This window comes from Triticum urartu, chromosome 4A (genome assembly GCF_056163025.1).
Source record: "Triticum urartu cultivar PI428250 chromosome 4A, HENAU_Tu73, whole genome shotgun sequence".
NCBI classification, from domain to species: Eukaryota; Viridiplantae; Streptophyta; class Magnoliopsida; order Poales; family Poaceae; genus Triticum; species Triticum urartu.
Genome location: NC_141876.1, coordinates 588,407,204 through 588,427,374, shown reverse-complemented (window position 1 = coordinate 588,427,374; position 20,171 = coordinate 588,407,204). Strand labels below are relative to the sequence as shown.

The 20,171-nt window shown below is 45.1% G+C and overlaps 1 protein-coding gene and 1 pseudogene across 1 annotated transcript; both read left to right on the top strand.

The window, feature by feature from the left end:
- Nucleotides 1–218: 218 nt before the first annotated feature.
- LOC147976888 (protein FAR1-RELATED SEQUENCE 5 pseudogene) lies at nucleotides 219–1,684 on the top strand (annotated as a pseudogene).
- A 6,101-nt stretch (nucleotides 1,685–7,785) lies between these two features.
- On the top strand, nucleotides 7,786–11,159 carry LOC147976887 (receptor-like protein EIX2). Its single transcript, XM_087519090.1, has 2 exons — nucleotides 7,786–8,123; nucleotides 9,779–11,159. The coding sequence occupies exons 1-2, from the start codon at nucleotides 8,082–8,084 to the stop codon at nucleotides 10,685–10,687; spliced, it is 951 nt and encodes a 316-aa protein (XP_087375216.1). The 5' UTR covers nucleotides 7,786–8,081; the 3' UTR covers nucleotides 10,688–11,159.
- Nucleotides 11,160–20,171: the final 9,012 nt, after the last annotated feature.

Below are 20,171 nucleotides of genomic sequence, written 5' to 3'. Positions count from 1 at the left end.
ATAATTTGCTAATGCTCCTTGGGTGAATACCGTGTGATTTTCAGGTTTCACTAAGCCAGGACTGTGAATATCTTGTGATTTTTACTCTGTGTGTCGTCCATGAACTAATTAGTATATCATAATTTTTATGTTGTGTAGATCATGAGACCACAAATGTGGGAGAGGCAGGTGGAAGTACAAAGGATTATTACATCAAAAGGTTAAAACCAGAGATAGGGATGGAATTTGAGAATGATGATATAGCATATGAGTTTTACAATACATATGCAGGACATGTAGGTTTCAGTGTCAGGAAATCTTGGCATGATAAATCCTCGACGACTAATGTTATTCGGACAAAGAAATTTGTATGCTCAAAGGCAGGTTACAAGGACAAGAGCAAGGGACAATGTCAGAGGAAGCGAGCAGATACAAGAGTTGGTTGCCTGGCAGAGATGACCATCAAAATAAGTGCTAATGGAAAATATGTTGTAAGCATCTTTGAGGATGCTCATAATCATGAACTCGTAACTCCAAGCAAAGCCCATCTACTGCGATCCCGGAGAAAAATTACAGAAGGTCAGAAGGCGCAAATTGACATATTAAATGATTCAGGTATTAGACCAAAGTCTGGTCATGAAGTGATGAGTAGACAAGCAGGGGGTCGACAGTGTCTTAGCTTCGGTCAAAAAGATTATAAAAATTATCTCCGTTCAAAGCGTATGCAATCCATCCAAGGAGATACAGGTGCCATTCTTCAATACCTTCAGGACAAGCAGATGGAAAACCCTTCCCTTTTTTATGCAATACAAGTAGATGAAGATGAGATGATAACCAATATATTCTGGCAGATGCAAGATCAATATTAGATATCATTACTTCGGTGATGTGGTATGTTTTTACACAACCTTTAAGACAAATAGTTATGGCAGACCATTTGCCCCTTTTGTTGGTGTCAACCATCATAAACAAACAGTGGTTTTTGGAGCTGCATTATTGTATGATGAAACATCTGAGACCTTTGAATGGTTGTTTGAAACATTTAAAAGGGCCATGTCAGGAAAAGAACCAAAGACAATATTGACCAATCAATGTGCTGCCATCATTACTGCCATTAATTAACAAGGTTTTTACTAACTCAATACATCGTCTATGTGTGTGGCACATGTATCAGAATGCTGCAAAACATTTGAGTCATGTTTTCCAAGGTTCGAAGACATTTAAGAAATATTTTGGCAAGTGCGTTTATGATTTTGAAGAAGTTGACGAATTCTTAGCAGGTTGGAATGATATGCTAGTGAAATATAATTTGGAAGATAATGAATGGCTACATAGATTATTCCAGAAGAGGGAGAAGTGGGATTTGGTTTATGGTCGACAAACCTTTTGTGCAGAAATGAAATCTACACAAAGAAGCGAGAGTATGAATGCACTATTGAAACGATACCTGCATGTTCGCCTTGACTTATTAGATTTCTTCAAGCACTATGAGAGGGCCGTGGATGATAGAAGGTATGCTGAAGTGGAAAGTGATTTCTATGCGAGTCAAACATCACCAAAGGTGCCATATGTGCAGATGCTGATACAAACTTCGAAAGTATATACACCTGCTATGTTTGAGATATTTAAAGGAGAATTTGACATGGTAATGGGATATTGTGTGTACGGGAGTGGTCGTACTAGATCTATTTCTGAAGTTTCATGATATTGTGTCGTCATGCATTGAATTTGTTGGGGTATTGTGTCATCATGCATTGAAGGTGTTGGACCACAACAATATCAAGGAGTTGGCACCGGAGTATATCTTGAAAAGATGGACAAGGCGAGCAAAATCAGGGCCATCACAAGCAATTCAAAAGTGCTCTAATGATGAAGATGCAAGAGTCCGCACTTACAATAACATTTTGAGCAAAGCAGCAGCAAACAAAGAGGCATATGCACTACTGCAAAGTATGTCAATTGAACTAATGGAAAAGGGCGACCAAATTTTACATGGAAATCAAGCAAAAGATGAATCAACAAATCATGAACAAGCAGAGAAGCAACCAGTTGAATGCAACATTGAGAATGTAGTCCAAGCACAAGGAACAAAGAGAAAAGAGCAAGGAAGTAGCAACAAAAGGATTAAATCTAAACTGGAACTGAACAATAAGAATAAACGTAATACAAAAGGTATGGTATTGCACAAGAAATAGCTATATAAATATCTGGTCATGTTATTGAAATAGATCTAACAAATTCTTTTGCAAATAGGTCAAGGAGCAACATGCAAGAATAAGAGTGGTGATTGTGCTTCTGCAATGTCTGGGGCAAATCCTAGCTTAAATATACCAAATAAGAACAAACGTAATACAAAAGGTATGGTATTGCACAAGAAATAGATACATAAATATCTGATCATGTTATTGAAATGGATCTAACAATTTTAACTCCCGCCTCACCGCCTTCCAATCCCACGGCTCCAGACGGCGAAGCGCGCCGGAGATAGACGCGCTAGCTGCGACACCTCCAGTTCACTAAGCGCATTGGAGACGGGCGGCGCAAGCAGCGACATACCCGGCCTCGCCGCCGGCCACGGCCCGGACAGCGGATTTCACCTCGCCATAATCCTCTCGCAGTGGAACCAGTGGCTGTGGAATAGGGACCGGCAGCAATAGTGTGCCCGGATAAGTATTTTCAATAAATTAGGAAAAGAAAAACGTCTTATGAAGTGATGGGTCCACGGGACACGTGCTGGGCGTTGATTGGCCCTGCACGATAGTGTGTGCTGGGAACCCAGCACGAGAGCCCGTCCTAGTGATTTCGTAAAGAAGCAATGTGGGACATTTAATTGAAAGAACAACATGGAGTTTCCGTATATGTGAGTCAACGCACGCACTGCTGCTGGGCAGCCCAATATGGTAACATAAAAAATAAATCCTTTTGCAACTGAGCGGGCTGGCCAAGGCCGGAGCACACGTACTGCTGCTGACAGCCCAATACGGGGACGGGAAACAAATCGGACTAAAATCACACCCCAAAAAATAGTGTCACCTCGAAATGGTACGGGAGAAAATAAATCTATACGGTGGATCAAAAATCAGTGAAACACACCTCACTTTATAAGCAGCTAGGTCGATATATATTAGCTCTAAAGTAAGTGTGATCCACTTTAATTATGAACTATGCTGTTAAACCACTATGTATAATTATGCGCAATGTGGTTTAAATCTAGTTTCCGATTTGGGTTTCGAATGAGATGTTTGTGCACAATTTGAATTTAAAAGGTTAAATTTAAGAAAAGTCTAACGCCTACACGTGTGGGCGTTCTTCAACTCGCCCACACGCCTGGATCGTCGTCCAGTGCCTTTTGCACGAATCTTGGCACGAAAAGGTTGATTTTTTGTGCTAGGATGGGGCTGGTGTGTGGGCGTTGAAAAATTTGCCCACATGCCCGCACCATGCTGTTTGCCAGCTGCGTTGTGTGGGCGAACTAGTTTTTGCCCACACAGCCACCACCTAGGTCATGCGCGTGTGGGCAAATTGCTTTTCGCCCACACGACACTCCTATGTTGTGGACGGCAATTGCAGTTACGCGAACGTGGCAACTCAGTACACACACGGCAACTGTGATTCTCTGCTACACGGCAACTGCAGTTACGCGAACGTGGCAACTCGGTACACACACATGGCAACTGTGATTCTTTGCTACACGGCAATTGCAGTTGCGCGTACGTGGCAACCAGATAAACACACATGGCAACTGTGATTAACAATACATGTCAACTATGGTTGGACCACACGTGGCAACTAGGTAAACACACATGGCAACTACTGTTTTGACCATATGTGGCAAGTAGTTAATCACACACGGCAACTACGGTTTGATTACACGCGGCAACTATCATAAATTAGACATGGCAAATATAGTTAACCAAAACAGATAGAGTTGCCATGCTTTTACAACTACACTTGCCATTCCGGATAACTACATCTGCCAACCAGAATGGCAACTAAATAGTCATCCCGCGGGGTACCTAACGTAGCTGCGTCAGGACGTGTGGGCATTTTTGCTTCGTGCCACACGCACGGGGTGAAGATGAGTAGTACTTGTTGGGCGTGTGGCACGAAGTAGGCGCGCCCACACGTGTGGGCAATTCCAATGTCCGCCCACACACAGCCCGTGTGGGCTGCCTCCTACTCACACCACACACGGTGTGTGGGCGCATGTCGTATATGCCACACGTGTGGCAGTTAGGGGCGTCCTAAATTTAAGGGTTCAATTAGCTCCACACATTTTTAACTCTTCATATTTGAGGAGTTATGATTTTAGGAGATATCTGAGGGAGAATATTTCAATGATTCGATTAGAGACTCCCTTGGAGTGAAGGCAAAAGTATTGTTGATGATGCATTGGAGCGCCCATTTTCTTTGCTCGCCGCAGAACATTTTCAAGAACATAATCATTTTTTTCATTACCAAACGATTATTGAAACTTGTACTAGGACTAGAAAGTTAAGAGGCTGAATTGAGGCATTGAAAAGTTAAACGCTAAAGCGAGGGACATGTAAGGCGGGCGTGTAGCATCGTATTGATATATCTCGGCTCCTTCAGCTCGTCATCTCAAGGTTCCCCTCTTCTCGGTTCATCTGTTCTCCTCCACTCCGTTGCTCCCCTTCCCACTCCACCATTCCCATCAGAATCCCGCTCCCGAATTCGCCGGAGTCCCCGCGGAATCCTCCCAGCTCCACCCTCCCGGAGCTCGATTTGTTCCCTGGACCCGCCGGCTCGGCCGCCTCTTCGCTCCGCAGATCCGCGCCCTCCCCGGTGATTCGACTCGCATGAGCTCGGATAGGTATCAGTCCTCTTTTAATTTTGCTGTTGATGCCGGGTCGCAGTCTCCGAAAGAGGTGGTACCGCCTGACAGTTTGCTGCTCGCAGCTCGCTGCTGGGCGATGAAAATCTGTCATTTCCGCTGAGAATATGATACAAACCGAATAACACAACCTCGCATACCACTACTCGATCAGAACTGATGCTCGCGGCCCTTCTACCTTTGCAACACTCCGTATGGCAGCTTCTACTAGTGTTAGCCAGGCCAACGTAATTTCTTCTATTTTCCTAACAGCCGGTGTGCTTGTACTTGTGATTCTTGATTTGCAACACTCCATATACCACTATTCTGCTACCATTATGTGCTTGTGATTCAAATTCCTTCTACCTATTTTCCTAACAGCCGGTGTTAAGTTTAGATTTCTCTGGTCCAGATACCTGACACTGACAGTGATGCGCAATTAACTATGAGTATATGCACACTCTTGTCCACCAAATCAGACAGCTGGCCAGTTTTGCCAATCCTTGTCTCAGTCGCTTTGAATTCTAAATTTCTATTCCTGAAAGTCATCGTCGGTGTGCTATCTCACATCTAAGAAGCTATAAATAGCGTAGATCCCTTTTTGGAACAAAGGCTCAAGTAGAGCCCGGCTTTGAATTAACAAAGCCATTAACCGGTCAGGATTACACAAGGCCACCAAGCATGAGCGACCGAAAGATACATGGAAGTTGACCGAGCAACTTACAACGCAACGCACACTACTGCACACCAAGAAAATACACGAGAAAGTCCTGCAAGTAATGTCGAAGCCCGCTGCACCCCAGGACCAAAGACAGGAAAACAAAGAAACATCAAGGTTCAGTCAGTAGCATGGAGGCACCGGGGGTCGCCTGACCATGGAGCATCGGACAAAACGAGCACCTGTCTTCCAACACCGAAGAGGAACCCTATCCTCTCGCCTAGGCTCGAAGGCGCCGCACCATCGGATCGTTGGGAGCTCACCTGAGAGCTAGAGCAGGCGCCGGCCGACACACCAGAGCAAGTAAACTATCGGTCCTCGCCACACCAAAGACACACCACATCCGCTACACTGCCACCTTCCTTGTACACCGAGAAACAGAAGGAAAGCTGCCGGGAGGATCATCGAAGAAACAATGCAGAGCACCAGGGAAGAAAGTTGGAAGCACCAGGTGCCGCTCCAGTGTCCGCACAAGGGAAGAGGCTTCTGCGGTGCGCGTCGTGGGGCTGTCAACGGGAAGAGGAACCCTATCCCCCTCCAACCCGGCTCAGGAGCAGAGCCACCATGACACACCACGAGCTTGCCGCCGCAGAGCATTACTCCGTCAAGGCATACACCTGCAGGAACACACACCCTACACAAAAAAATCACCCCTTGGGCTCGCCGCCGACGGGCGCTCTCCAACCTCACAACCACTCTCCCGAAGAACCAGAGAGCCCCAGGCGGCGTCTCCAAGGAGAGAACGACGCGCATGACGCCGCCGCTGCCCAACCCGGGACGGGTTTTGGGCTTTCACCCGGGATCTGGGACGGGGGTGGAAAAAAATAGGTCCTCAGCGGCGCCTCCAGGGAGGAAAACCATGCGCGCACGCGCCGTGGCCGGAGAACCGGCCAAGGGATTACCCCAGACGCAATCCTATACCACCATCACCCCGCCAACACCGGATCTGATAGCCAAAGCCACAGATTGAACACCGCCAGAGGGAGGAGTGGAGCAGAGGAGGAGAGAAGCACGACCTTCAGATCTGGAGTGGAAGAAGCCCACACCACGACCACCTCCTGCCGGCTCCTCGCTGCCCAAGCTGCCGAGGAGGCCGTCCGCCGCATCCCGAGCCCGCGACCTGCCGCGAAGGTGGCGCCGCCTCGCCGTCCGGGGCCGCCGCCCCGGCGTCCAGGGTCCTTCGCCAAGGGACGAAGCGACGGGGAGCCTCGCCGCCACCTTCATCGGCAGCCTCCTAGGTTGGCGTACCTCTGGCGGCGGCAAGGGGAGGGGGGGCTGGAGGGGGTGGCGGCGCCGGGGGAAACCCTAGTCGCCCCCGAGTCGCCCAAGGGGGACGACGCGGGAGCCGCGGGGGGGGGGGGGGTGTTGAAATCCGTAGACAGTAGTTTGTCAATAGCGTAGATCCCTGCTACTTCTTTCTTGGAAAAATCAGAGGGGGTCTTCATCAGCATGGACATTGTGTGGTCTCTACAATATTCAACAACGACATTGTCATGGAAGCCACTGGTGCTCAAGTTTACACACAAGTCGTGCAACCTGTAAGCACGTTGTGTGGCAGTTAAGCATGGCACAATATTCAGCAGCCATGGCACAAAATCACAGAGACATATAGAAGCCTCTACTGGTGTTGGCCAGGACGAGGGAACCCCATCCTTTTGTGTTGTTTAATTTCTTGTAGTATTAGCCTAACACACGGATAGTATTTAGTTCTGGATTTCTCTCACCCTCACTCCTGACTCCTGACAGTGATGTGCAGTTAACTATATGCATACTCTTCTCCACCAATCCAGGCAGCTGGCCAATTTTGTCAATTCATGTTTCAGTCGCTTTGAATTCTAATCCTGGAAGTCATCATCCGCGTGCTATCCCACATCCACATCTAAGAAGCTATAAATAGCATAGGCCCCTGCTAGTCCTAAGAAGGAAAAATCAGAGGGGTCTTCATCTGCATGGACATTGTGTGGTCTACAATATTGACCTGCAACATAATACTGTCATGGAAATCCCTGCTGCTCAAGTTTACACGCAAGTCATGCAACTGTACATTGAAAGACAATCGCCAACTCATACCAACTGTACATTGAAGACAATCGCCACTCATATCACTGTAAGCACATAATGGTGGCAGTTGAGCATGCCACAAAATTCAACAGCCATGGCACCAAGAGTTGAGTCTATTATTTCGTTGTGAGGTGACACCAAGAGGTGGATACCATAAATATCATGCATACCATTGGGTATCCTGCACCAAGATCGAACACACATCCATCCCAAAAGCACCCATGGGCACAATTCAACTCTCCTGCATCCAGATAGCCATAGGCTTGCTCTTCCTCACTCAAGCCAAGAGCACCAAAGAGGAGACATCTGCCCATCGAAACTATACCATCACCAGCTGTATTTCGGACGAGAGGTCTGCCCTTGTCACCTTCAGGGCAGGCCTCTCAGACACTGCAAACCGTCTTTCATCATGGAAGGGCGGTGACTGCTGCCAATGGAAGGGCGTCCACTGCAGCAACATTACCGGCCGTGTCATCAGGCTCGATCTCCATGGACCAGATTGCCACAACAGCATTGTGCAGGTGCTTGGAGGTAACATAAGCTCCTCGCTGCTTGGTTTACAACACCTACAGTATCTCGATCTCAGCTGCAACAGGTTCGAGTTGCAGATACCAGAGTTCTTAGGCTCCCTCTACAACTTGAAATATATAGACCTATCAAATTCATACTTCGTTGGAAGGGTACCCCCACAGCTTGGTAATCTCTCCAACCTGCGTTACTTCAGTCTTGATTCCACTCTTGGTGACACATACTCCAGGGATATCACGTGGTTGTCCCGGTTAACTTCCCTTCAACACCTAGACATGACATTTGTAAACCTTAGTACAATTGCTCATTGGCTTCCGGTTGTGAACATGCTTCCATTTCTAAAAATTCTCCGTCTTGGATATTGCGATCTTACAAGCAGCCCTGATTCTCTTCAGTTTTCAAATCTGACATCTCTTGAAATACTTGACCTTCCGGCCAATGACTTCCTCAAACGTAGCACGCCAAACTGGTTTTGGGGTTTAACTAGACTTAAGTATCTAGATATATCAGCGAGTGGTCTCCATGGGCCGTTTCCCGACGAGATAGGTAATATGACCTCCATGGTTAGACTTGATTTATCAAGCAATGACCTGGTGGGCATGGTACCAACTAGCATGAAGAATCTTTGTAACTTGGAAGAGTTGTTTCTGTTTGAAAACAACATCAATGGGTGCATAGCAGAATTCTTCCAACGCTTACCTAGTTGTTCATGGAATAAGTTACAAACATTGGATCTAGCTTTTACCAATCTGACTGGAAGTCTGTCAACTACGCCAGTACCCTTAAGCAACCTGACAATCCTTGATCTAAGCTGTAACAAGCTCACAGGCCCCCTGCCGTTGTGGATAGGAGAGCTCACAAAGCTAAAATCATTGTACCTTGGCTCCAACAACCTGGATGGGGTCATACATGAAGGTCATTTATCACGTCTAGACATGCTAGACGTGTTGACATTGTCTGACAACTCCATAGCCATCGTAGTCAGCCCAGCTTGGGTTCCTGCCTTCAATCTAAAAACACTTGAACTTCGATCCTGCCAGCTAGGGCCCAAGTTTCCAATGTGGCTTAGATGGCAAAGACAACTATATAGTCTCGATATATCAAACACAAGTATATCTGACACGTTGCCAGATTGGTTTTGGGTTTCAACTTCCTCAGTATTGTATATCAATATCCGAGATAATAAGATCAGAGGAGTCCTCCCATCAACAATGGAATTTATGAGAGGAATAGCAATGGATTTTAGTTCTAATCAGCTCACTGGTCCAATTCCTAAGCTTCCTACAAATCTATCCAACCTAGATATCAGTAGGAACAATTTAGTAGGACCATTGCCATTAGACTTTGGAGCGTCGGGACTTCAAACACTTGTTCTGTTTGACAATTGTATCTCAGGAAACATACCATCTTCTCTGTTCAAATTGCAATCACTCAGTCTGTTAGACATATCAGGAAACAATCTAACTGGGTCAGTTCCAGATTGCCTAGACAATGAATCCACAATAAACACAACTAGTCTGAGTATTCGTAACCTAAGCTTGAGAAACAACCACCTCTCTGGTGAATTTCCTTCATTTCTCCAAAGCTGCAACCTACTCATCTTTCTTGATCTTTCAAATAATCATTTCTTTGGGACTTTGCCAACATGGATTGGGCAGAAATTGACGTCTTTGGCATTCTTACGTCTGCGATCAAATATGTTTTATGGCCACATTCCAGTGGAGCTTATGAAGATCAGTAATCTTCAGTATTTGGACCTTGCCTACAACAATATAACTGGGATCATACCAACACCCATTGTTAACTTCAAAGGGATGATACTAATGGGAGATAACGATGCTGGATATGAAGAAGCATTTGGCCATGGTTTGGCAATCGGTGATAATGAATTGGTGGACTACAGTGAGAATTTCACAGTACTCACAAAGGGTCAAGAGAGATTATATACAGGAGAAATCATATTTATGGTGAATCTTGATTTATCCTCAAATAATCTTGTTGGAGATATTCCTGAAGAAATTGGCAGTCTTGTCGCATTGAAGAGCCTGAACTTATCATGGAATGCGTTCAGTGGAAAAATTCCTGAGAAGATTGGTGCCTTGGTGCAAGTGGAGTCACTCGATCTATCACACAATAAGTTGTCTGGTAGAATCCCTACAAGCTTATCGGCCCTCACATCATTGAGTCGCCTGAACATGTCTTACAACAATCTGACAGGAGAGGTGCCCTCCGGAAATCAGTTACAAACACTCGAGGATCCGGCATACATATATGTCGGCAACCCAGGCCTTTGCGGCCCTCTTCTCCTGCAGAAATGTCCAGGACAAGTCGAGGACCCAACATATATTCCAGCCACTCAAGGAGACAATGAAGGTGTAACCGACGTGACTTCATTTCTCCTCGCCATGGGTTCTGGACTAGTGGCAGGTCTCTGGGTAGTCTTCTGCATCTTTTTGTTCAAGAAGAAATGGAGAGTTTCTTGGCTCTCGCTCTGTGACAGCATGTATGATCGGATTTCTGTGCTAGTCGCTGTGACCTGGGCTTCCTTGACAAGAAAATCTGGGTAATGCTTAGATTATTAGCACCGGTCATGTGTTTGTTACTATGTAAACTGTGCGGGCTTTACCATGTATCAATATTGTACAAGTATTGTATAAGTACTGCCAAAGATGTGTTTGAGTAGTATGCTGTCGACTGAGGTTGGCACAATATTTGGTTGTATAACTTCACAGGTGATGAATGATACCAGGGACTGCAATTAGCGCCCTGTTCCTATTGTGCAATTGCCTGAACTGCTGTTGTGTAATATTCTTTATTTCGTCTTCTTTGGAGAAATGATGTTGAATGTTGGTGTGCAGTTTTAGAATGAAGGGATCTAGTTGTGGGATGAAGTAAGAATTATGATCCGATGAAATAATCAAAAGGATCAGCCTGGAGAACAGTATTTCTAGCTGATTTCTCGAGGCAAGTCTACAAGGAGTGGTTCACAAAATCTAGCACCAATAACTATCATGTCGGGGTTGCTATTTCTGCTTTTAATAGCTCACGTCGGTGGTTGTCCCCGTTGGAAAAACCACACCCAACTTCACTTTTTTCCTGCGATGAATCTTGCCTATGTCGCTATTCAACATCTGCAAGGAAGACATATAATTCTGAAGAAACCCAATCTAGTGTAATGCCTCACTTTGCCAAGAACAACATCATTTCGGTGATGTCAAGTATGCCACCACATGAACATCAATTTTGTGTGCATGTCTTCATTCATCTTGTCAAGCACAATAAGAACATAGTCTTTCCTGAAGTAATTTAACTCGTTATCCCATGGGATGCCCAAAACATCTTGCAAGCCCATATCGCAAATCCCCAACAAACGTACACCACATTACCGCATGAAAGACGTGTTTTAGTTCGCTACCGCAAACATTGCAAATTGGTGATAGAGTTGGTATCCACTTGCATCGATTAGTGTGTATCAGAAGGGATACATAGGCTAGCTCCACGCAAAAACATGAACCTTCAGGGGCACTAGGGCCTTCCAAATTTTTTTGGTTGTGTTGGAGTTTGCTTGTACTTAGTGTAGCATCGAGCGCCAAAAGGTAGGTGCTCCGGACAAAAAACATGTCGTTCTTAGGATAGTAGGTAGTGAAGTCATCATCTTCATAATTTGGGCAACCTGATTCTTGACTTTGAATGATTACTCGCAATATTATGGTTTCCTCTCGAGATCCAACTAATTCTCGTCTTTTAACATTTACAGGCCATGCATAATGCCTTGTCATCCTAACGATGTAGTTCGAACAAAAGCATTATCTTTAAACCTCCCTCAATATATATACTTAGTTTTCAATAATATTGCACATAATTTGTCCGAGCAGGGATTTTAAAAAAAGTTAGGTCTCTAAATCTAGTTCCACTAGCCTTTTCTCTTTCATCACCCCCACCGAAGAGGAGAATTCAAAAACACTCATCCCATAAGTAAGGGAGGATGCGATACATGTGATATATTCCACAAGAGTTAGTTGTGTGTTTATGATAGAAAACAAAACACCACACATGAACAAACGAGTGATGGCCACAAAGATGACATGCACACACACACACACAGAAGATAAGCATGACATGCAACAGGAGATGTAAGTCACCACACTAAAAAAAAATAGAGTTTACAAGACATAGAAGAATCACAAGTAAGAACAAGTCTGGTAACTCTTACACCTTGGGACCATCCTAGTTTGGAGTGAATCAATATTATCTCCCATCAGGACCAAGACACCAATAATAGAGAAGGAGACACTATTATTACAGTGGCTGGGCGTCTTATTTTAGATCTTCAGTGGGAGTGTGTGACCCTAACTGAGGAGGTGGTGAAGCAGCACCCTTCTCGCCCTCGGCCTTGTCTGCACAGGTACTAGTCATGCGAACATCAGCAGCAACTTCCTTGGCAATAATCTCAGCAGCTTCTACAAGCGTGTTCGTAAGTGTAGATTTGCCTACAAATATGTAAACAAAATGTAAGAATGGTGCTCAATTTTATTATTCAACAAAATGAAAGCATCAGTTTTGAACAACTGAACACAATTATATGAAGAGACAATTACAAATTTAGTAGGGCACAACAGTGAAGTACATTGTGTGCGTTGGCGGAAACGTCTTACCCGATCTAGGGCGACGTGCTGCATGTTTATAGGCAAGGTGCGAGCCTGAGATACGCGTACAAGAGTTGGTTGAGATACAACTTGATGAGGAAGAAAGATAAGAGAGATAAGGGGATAAGCTAGCTAGTAGGTACAACAGAATATCTCATGCGCCTTGTCGTGGAATTGTCACGGCAGATGTCATTTTGCAAGGACTTAGTCGTGGAGCCATCGCAACTAGGAAGTTTAAAGGGGTTAATCGGGACAAGGACACGCGAGGTTTATACTAGTTCAGCCCCTTACGGTGAAGGAAGGCCTACGTCTAGTTGGGTTGGAATTGCTTGAGGTTTCGATGACCAGGGAGCGAGATACGCTATGCCTGGCTCTCGATCCATTGTTTCTCCTCCTAAGCCGCTGGCGGGTTGTCCCCTTATATACACGGGTTGACGCCCTGCGGCCTACAGAGTCCCGGCCGGCTCATAAACAGTGTCCGGCTCGGCGACTAGTTACTTCTACCTTACAGTACAAGTTATACCATCATGGCGGTTTATCTTTACGGGCCTCAGAGTCGCTTGTGGGCCTTTAAGCCTTTTAGTGAACCGCCATCTTCATGCCTTGGTCTTGGGCTTCTGATGAACCTCTATTTGCGTAACCCGGCCTCTCTTGGATGGCTTATACCAATAGTCATATCCCCAACATTAGGCCCTAGATTGATTTGAACCGGTTCATGTCAATCTTTGAAAACCTTATGAACTTGCCTTTAGTCTTCTGTCTTGCGTGAAAATTGTAACCCGCCGTGACGTCATCCTCTGGCTCCGGGTTAAATCATCGTGACGTCATCTTCAATAAAACTTATATTTTAATTCATCATATCTTCGACGGATCTTTGCCTTTACTGACCCTCCCAAAAATCGAGGCGTCGGGGCCGCTGGATAATGATGTCTTGGTCTCCTCGTTTCTCGCGCCGTCTCAGTCGGTCCTCCTTATAAATAGGCACGACCTAGGTCTTTTTCATTTCCTCCGGTCGTCTTCTTCCTTGCACTCCCTCTTCTGCCACTCGAGCTCCGTCGCCGCCACCATCGGAAACCTCGTCTTCACCGACTCAGGCCGCTGCATCACCTTGTTTTTGACCAGAGAACAACGGCAACCCTCCGCAGTTCTTCCACGTCGGTGAGTTCTCTTTCCCCCCTTTCTCAGATCTGCATTAGTACTATCTTGAGTTCGTCGACGTTCATCGTCGCCCGACGCAACCTCCATTAGTTCTTACCTCTAATACCTTGTTCAGATCGTAAAAACCACATAGAACTGCTGCGGAGGATGTTGTGTGCTTATTCTGTATGAAAACAGATCTCATTTCCTTGTTTTGGAAGCCCTCCTTGAGTATATGAACTTCCCTGTACCGTTTTAGGTCTAGAAAATTTTCCTTTCCAGAGCATCGTTTGATCCAAAATAATAATTGCAATTTGTGAAACCTGTTTGCTCCATACTTAGCCAAAAACTGTGCATGTTGACTCTGTTTCAGCCATAGTAGTCCGTGTAACCGGTTTAAGATAATACTGGCTGTCAGCACCGCTTGCCTCTGGCGACTTAAGAAAACCTTAATCATCTTTAATACCTGCAGCTGTTAAACATTATCACATGTTACCTGTATGTCATTAGGCCCCTTCTTAAGCCGCCATCTTAAATAACCCAATAATGTTTATTCTCTGGGTTACAATAAACAGGAAAATTTCCTTTATCTTGTTGTAGGCTTCAATTTACCCAATGGCACCCAAAGCTGTTAAACCTCTGGTTACCTACAACTGGGTCCCATCCATTGTTACAGAGAGCAAACTGTCCGAGTTTGTAAAGTCTGGCCATCTGCCCAAGAAGGATGTCATGTCTTATCGTGCTCCTGACCCGTCTGCAGAGAAACCTCAACCCAAGGAAGGGGAGGTGATGATCATTTTTACCGATCACATGAGCCGGGGATTTGCTCCTCCCGGTTCAAAATTCTTTAGAGACGTTTTGCACTTCTTTGACTTAAGACCTCAAGACATCGGGCCCAATTCCATGTCAAATATCTGCAACTTCCAAGTTTTCTGTGAGGTCTACCTTGGAGAAGAACCCAGCCTACTTTTGTTCAGGGAATTGTTCTATTTGAACCGGCAGAATGAGCGGGCCAACGGGCCCAGTCTGGAGCTTGGTGGCATATCGATTCAAAGGCGGAGAGACTGCATGTTCCCTTATGCTGAATTGCCGAGTCATCCAAAGGACTGGAACCAGACATGGTTCTACTGCCAAGATACTTCTCCGGCTGGTGAAAACCCGTGCATTGCGCCTTGAACCTACTCATCCGCTACCGGATAAGTTGACTGCTATTGAACATCTGCCACTCACCCCCAAGATCGAGAAGATTAAAACTCTTTTAGGGAACGGCTTAGATGGCATTGACCTGGTCCGAGTCTGGGTTGCTTGGAGAATAATTCCGTTAAGCCGCCGCCCTGGCTTAATGTGTAATTATTCAGGCGAGAAAGATGACCCTCAGCGTCATAGTCCTGACGACTTACCATATGACGTAGTGGAAGCTACAACTCAGTCTTTGTTGAAAGAGGGCACAGTGAATAGTAACGCTTTCGGCTTACTACCTTTTTGCAAGAAGAACCTGGCCCCTGCAGTAAGTTTCCAGCCGTCGGGTTATTTTTTATCATGTTATACTGTATTCTTATGCATAACCCTTTATAACCGTTTACAGGCAAATGATAACTTCTGGAAAATCCAATATGATCATGAGGCGGCCAAGAAAGCCAGGGCAGCCAAGAGAGCCGAAAGGAAAACCGCCAAGCCCACCACGTCAAGGAAAAGGAAGCCAAGCGCTTCTGAACTGTTTCAGCTTGATGATTCTGATGAAAATGAGGAAGAGATAACTTTTTAATTTCCCTTTCTCCTTTATCACTACCTTACTGATATTAACCTTCTTTCAGGAAGACACGGGCAACAGCCAACCTGTCGAGGAAGAGGTAACTATAATCTCTGACTCCAATTACCAGGATACCTCTCCTTCATCCGGCGAGTCCATGCAATAAAACATGCCGGCTTTTAAGACTGCCCCTGGGTAATATCAATTTATTCACCTTATGTTTTTCTTTCTTCATGTTTCTTTACTTATTTCTCTGCTTTGCCCACAGCGTGCAGGTTAAGCCCAGGAAGAAAACCAAGAAGGACAAACCGGCCCAAACTCCTGTGGTGACTGAACCGGAACAGGGTATAGCTGCTCCCGACTCTTCCACACATCAACCGCCGCCTGAGCCGGCTCAAGACATTGCAGCACCAACTTCTGACCCGCCTGCTGAAGATATTCTTGATGGTTCTGTTAACCCGGAGGCACCTATCCCAGTCAAAACGGCTGACCCAGAAGTGGAATTTCTCACGGCTCAATTCGTTGAGCCGGCCAGGCCCACCATCCTTGCCAAATGCTCGGCTAAAGAGGAGTTGCTAGAACGCCGTAAGGCCAAGATGGATATCACCAACTATACTCATTTGAGTATTGGAGAGATCGTCTCGGGCTATATCAACCAGGTGCAAAGCAGCCGTGACCTGGAAATTGACTTGGTGAAGCAAATACAGCAAAAATCTGAGGTATGACTTATGCGTCCTTACTTTCAATCATACTTACTGTACCAGCCCCCAAGTCTATTGCTTATGATAAATATGCTGTAGACTTAGAAAAATTGTTAGAGCTGCTTGCCCGGCTTAAAGAAAAATATTTAAACCGGATGTAACACAATACCTTTAACTTGCGATACACATTAGCCCCCAAGTGCCAAGTATTTTGGAGGATACGTGGTTAGGAGCAACACCCCTGGCCGTACAGTATCCCACCCTTTATAATATTGTACAATGCAATGAGGATTACGCAGGTACCGTGTTCCAAACAATCCCCTTGAATATCCAGTTCAGGCGTGCGTTAGTTGGTGAGCGATGGACTGCTTGGTTGCACTTGGTTTGGAGATTGATAGATGTTCAACTTTCCGACCAGCCGGATTCGACGCAATGGACATTAGCTAAGAATGGAGTTTTCACGGTGAAATCTTTTTACATAGATTTAATTAATTCTGGCCCAATCTCGAGATCGTTGCATATTTGGAAGATTAAGGTTCCCTTGCGTATTAAAAATTTTATGTGGTTTGTCCACAAGCAAGTAATACTCACTAAGGACAACTTAATCAAGAGGCGATGGGTAGGTAGTTCACGTTGTTGTTTTTGTGATCATGATGAAACAATACAACACTCATTCCTTGAATGCCTTCTCGCTAAATTGCTTTGGAGAACTATCCATATTGCCTTCAATATTAATCCCCCAGCTAACATCGAAAAGTTGTTTGGAACGTGGTTAGCTGGGGTTGAACATGTTACTGCTGCTCGTATTCGGATTGGAATATGTGCGCTTTTGTGGGCTATATGAAACTGTAGGAATGATTTGATTTTTAACAGACAACACACTTTAACTTTCTTGCAGGTTATCTTCAGAGCTACCGCTTGGATCCGTACGTGATCCTTACTCACTCCTACGGACTCCAGGGAGCCTTTGGTTACTGGGTGCAACCAATGGGAGATGGTATCATGGGTTATATTCAACCTGTTCGGATGACGGTCGCATAACAGGATAGGAGTCTAGGGAGTTTATCCTCTTTTTTGCCTTACCGGTTGTGATTCTGAGCATGTACTTTTCTTTTTTTTTTCTTTGCTCCGCTTGCGAGCTGCAATACCTTTTATGACTTTGTGATACTTCGAGACCTTTTAATAAGATGGTTGCATGCATCATTATGATGCAGAGGCCGGGGGCACGCCTCCACTTAAAAAAAAACTGTTTTGACTTTTTAGGATAGGGAGACGATTTGATGGATTAAGTGTAGGGGTCTGCTAGAGCCTAGAGATGCTCTGTCGTATATATGGTTGTTGTTTCATTGATACACCTATTTTCTTTGCTCACGGTACAACCTGTTTGCATTCTTCTAAGAACATTTTTTTGGGGAAAACGATCATTGATACATGCGGACAACTATAAACTTATGGTAATGTTCCCTGGCAAACGTTAGTTGGAAACAGGTGGCCTTTCAAAAGTTTTTTACGACATTTTTAGTTGTGTGTGGGACGGAAGTTTCCTCATAGCGGCATGTCATTTTCTGGGAAGATGTCTCTCTGGAAAAACTGCCACCCCACACATAACTAAAAATGCCATCAAAATGTCCGTAAATGCCACCCCCTCATGGCGAACATTTACCAGATAAGAGGATGCTAAACTTAAGATACTGTTTACAACACTGAATGTAAACACATGCATGTAAGTCAAAAGGTTTGATAATTTGGAGCTAAGAGTCGGCTTACATGCAATACTTCCGTGTCCATGTTTACTAATCACCTCGAATTTTGAGCTCAAAATTGATCAGAAATTTGACTAACATATTTCTCCAACCATATACTTTTGTGGCATACATCAGAATTTATTAGTAAAAATTAGGCTCAAAATTGGAGGGGAAATTATAAACTCAAGTGGGTGAAGTATGAAACATGATTTGTACACTTACATGTACCTTTCTCTTCCATGTGCTTAGCTTATAGCGTAGCAGCCAATAATATATACCTCCTATATCTAATTATAGTGCATATTAAAGTCGAGGACTCCTGACCAAACAAATAAAATTATATGTTGAACATGGGCAAAGGTGGCACATGAACGGCGTATGAGGCACAGAAGGTGCATCCCAACTAACGGTAACCTAACAAAAGTTGTGATCTCTTGCACTATGTCGAAGTTGTGCATGCCCACCTACATCTTGAACCATAGACATGCAAGTTATTCAACTATGTCGGCTAGACAGACGATTGCACATACTCCCGATGCATCCCATTGCTACACCTAAGTACGACATCAAGCTTTGATGCTACACTGTCCTGATCAACTCTCATTGAAGCACACGATGAAGTACTAACTCGATCGCTCAAGTGTGGTAGTTGTGGAAAGTCTTGTATTTATAGGAAGAGAACAGGTGATACCATGAAGTAACTGTGTTGTCCTTACACACGTTCATTACGTTGTTGGATGGTACTTGTACTTTATAGTTAGAAAAAAATTGGCGTGCGGTTTAATATTTGTATTTTTTGGCTCCAAATGTTTTAGAAAAAACTATATTTTTCGTCCCTTAACTTTTGGCCGAGTCTACTCTTAACTTTTCAAACTGGACAAGTATGGTTCCTTGACTCAACAAAAGCAGTTTTCGTGCTAACTCATTGTGGTTTTGATCGGTCAGCGCCCACATGGCAATCTCTTCCTCTCTCATCCTAGCTCTGGTCAGCATTTCGTCCAGCAATTGACATGCGTGTGTCCCGGCACTGGCACCGGAGGCAACTGGAGGCGTAATTGCAGGGCAGCGGCAGCATGGAGCGCCACGAGCGGGTGTCCAGGCACCCCCTTATCAGCACCGTAGGTTCAGATTCCGGCGCCTAGGGATATATACCAGGTACTGTAGCAAGCATTTGATTAGGAGGTGCTAACCACGGGCGGCTAGGCACATTTCATATGAAGCTGTGCCTAGTCTGGCACTGTGCCTCGTAGGTTGATTCCCCCTACTAACCGAGGCACTGTAGCAGATTCCACAACCCTTTCTCTTATGTCTTCTCTCACTCATAGGACACAGCCTCGGCAAATTTTCGTGTATTGACCTTTTTTTAAAACCTATTCGAGATTTGACCCTAGTTTGAAAAAATTTCAAGATCTGACCCTTTTGCTACCGCCAGAGTCCATGGCGGTAGGGTCTAACAGCCTACCGCCAGGGACTTTGACGGTAGGAAACATCGCAACCGCCAACCGGGCTGGCGGTAGCCTGCACAACCCTATCGCCAGGGTGCTTGGCGGTAGGCACGAGCACACACGGTGTTCAATACTTAGGAGGTTTTTGGCGGTAGGGCATGCAACCCTACCGCCAGGGATAATACCCTACCACCATGGTCCCTGGCGGTAGCAAAAGGGTCAGATCTCGAAAAAAATTCGAACTAAGATCAAATCTCGAATAGGTTTTAAAAAAGGGTCAAAACACGAAATTTAGCCCACAGCCTCTCTCCTGACTTTCTCTGACACACGGGCTAACAAAAAGAAAGGATATCCTCACGCTTCTTCTTTCTCCCTTCACAGGACCTTCGACGCTCTCTCCCTCTTTTGTGAAAAACAACTCTTTTTCTCTCCTCTCGGTCCTGTCTCTTCTCTCTCTGACAGCCTTTGTCTCTCTCCTTCCATTCCAAAAAAATGATGTCTCTCCTCATCTTTCGCCTCTCTCTTCACTCAAAAAGGAATAGAGGAAAAGATATAAAAAAACGACATGACACACTGTGTGAACGAGTTGACAAAACAGCTTGGTTTCTACTCAAAGGAATCTCATGT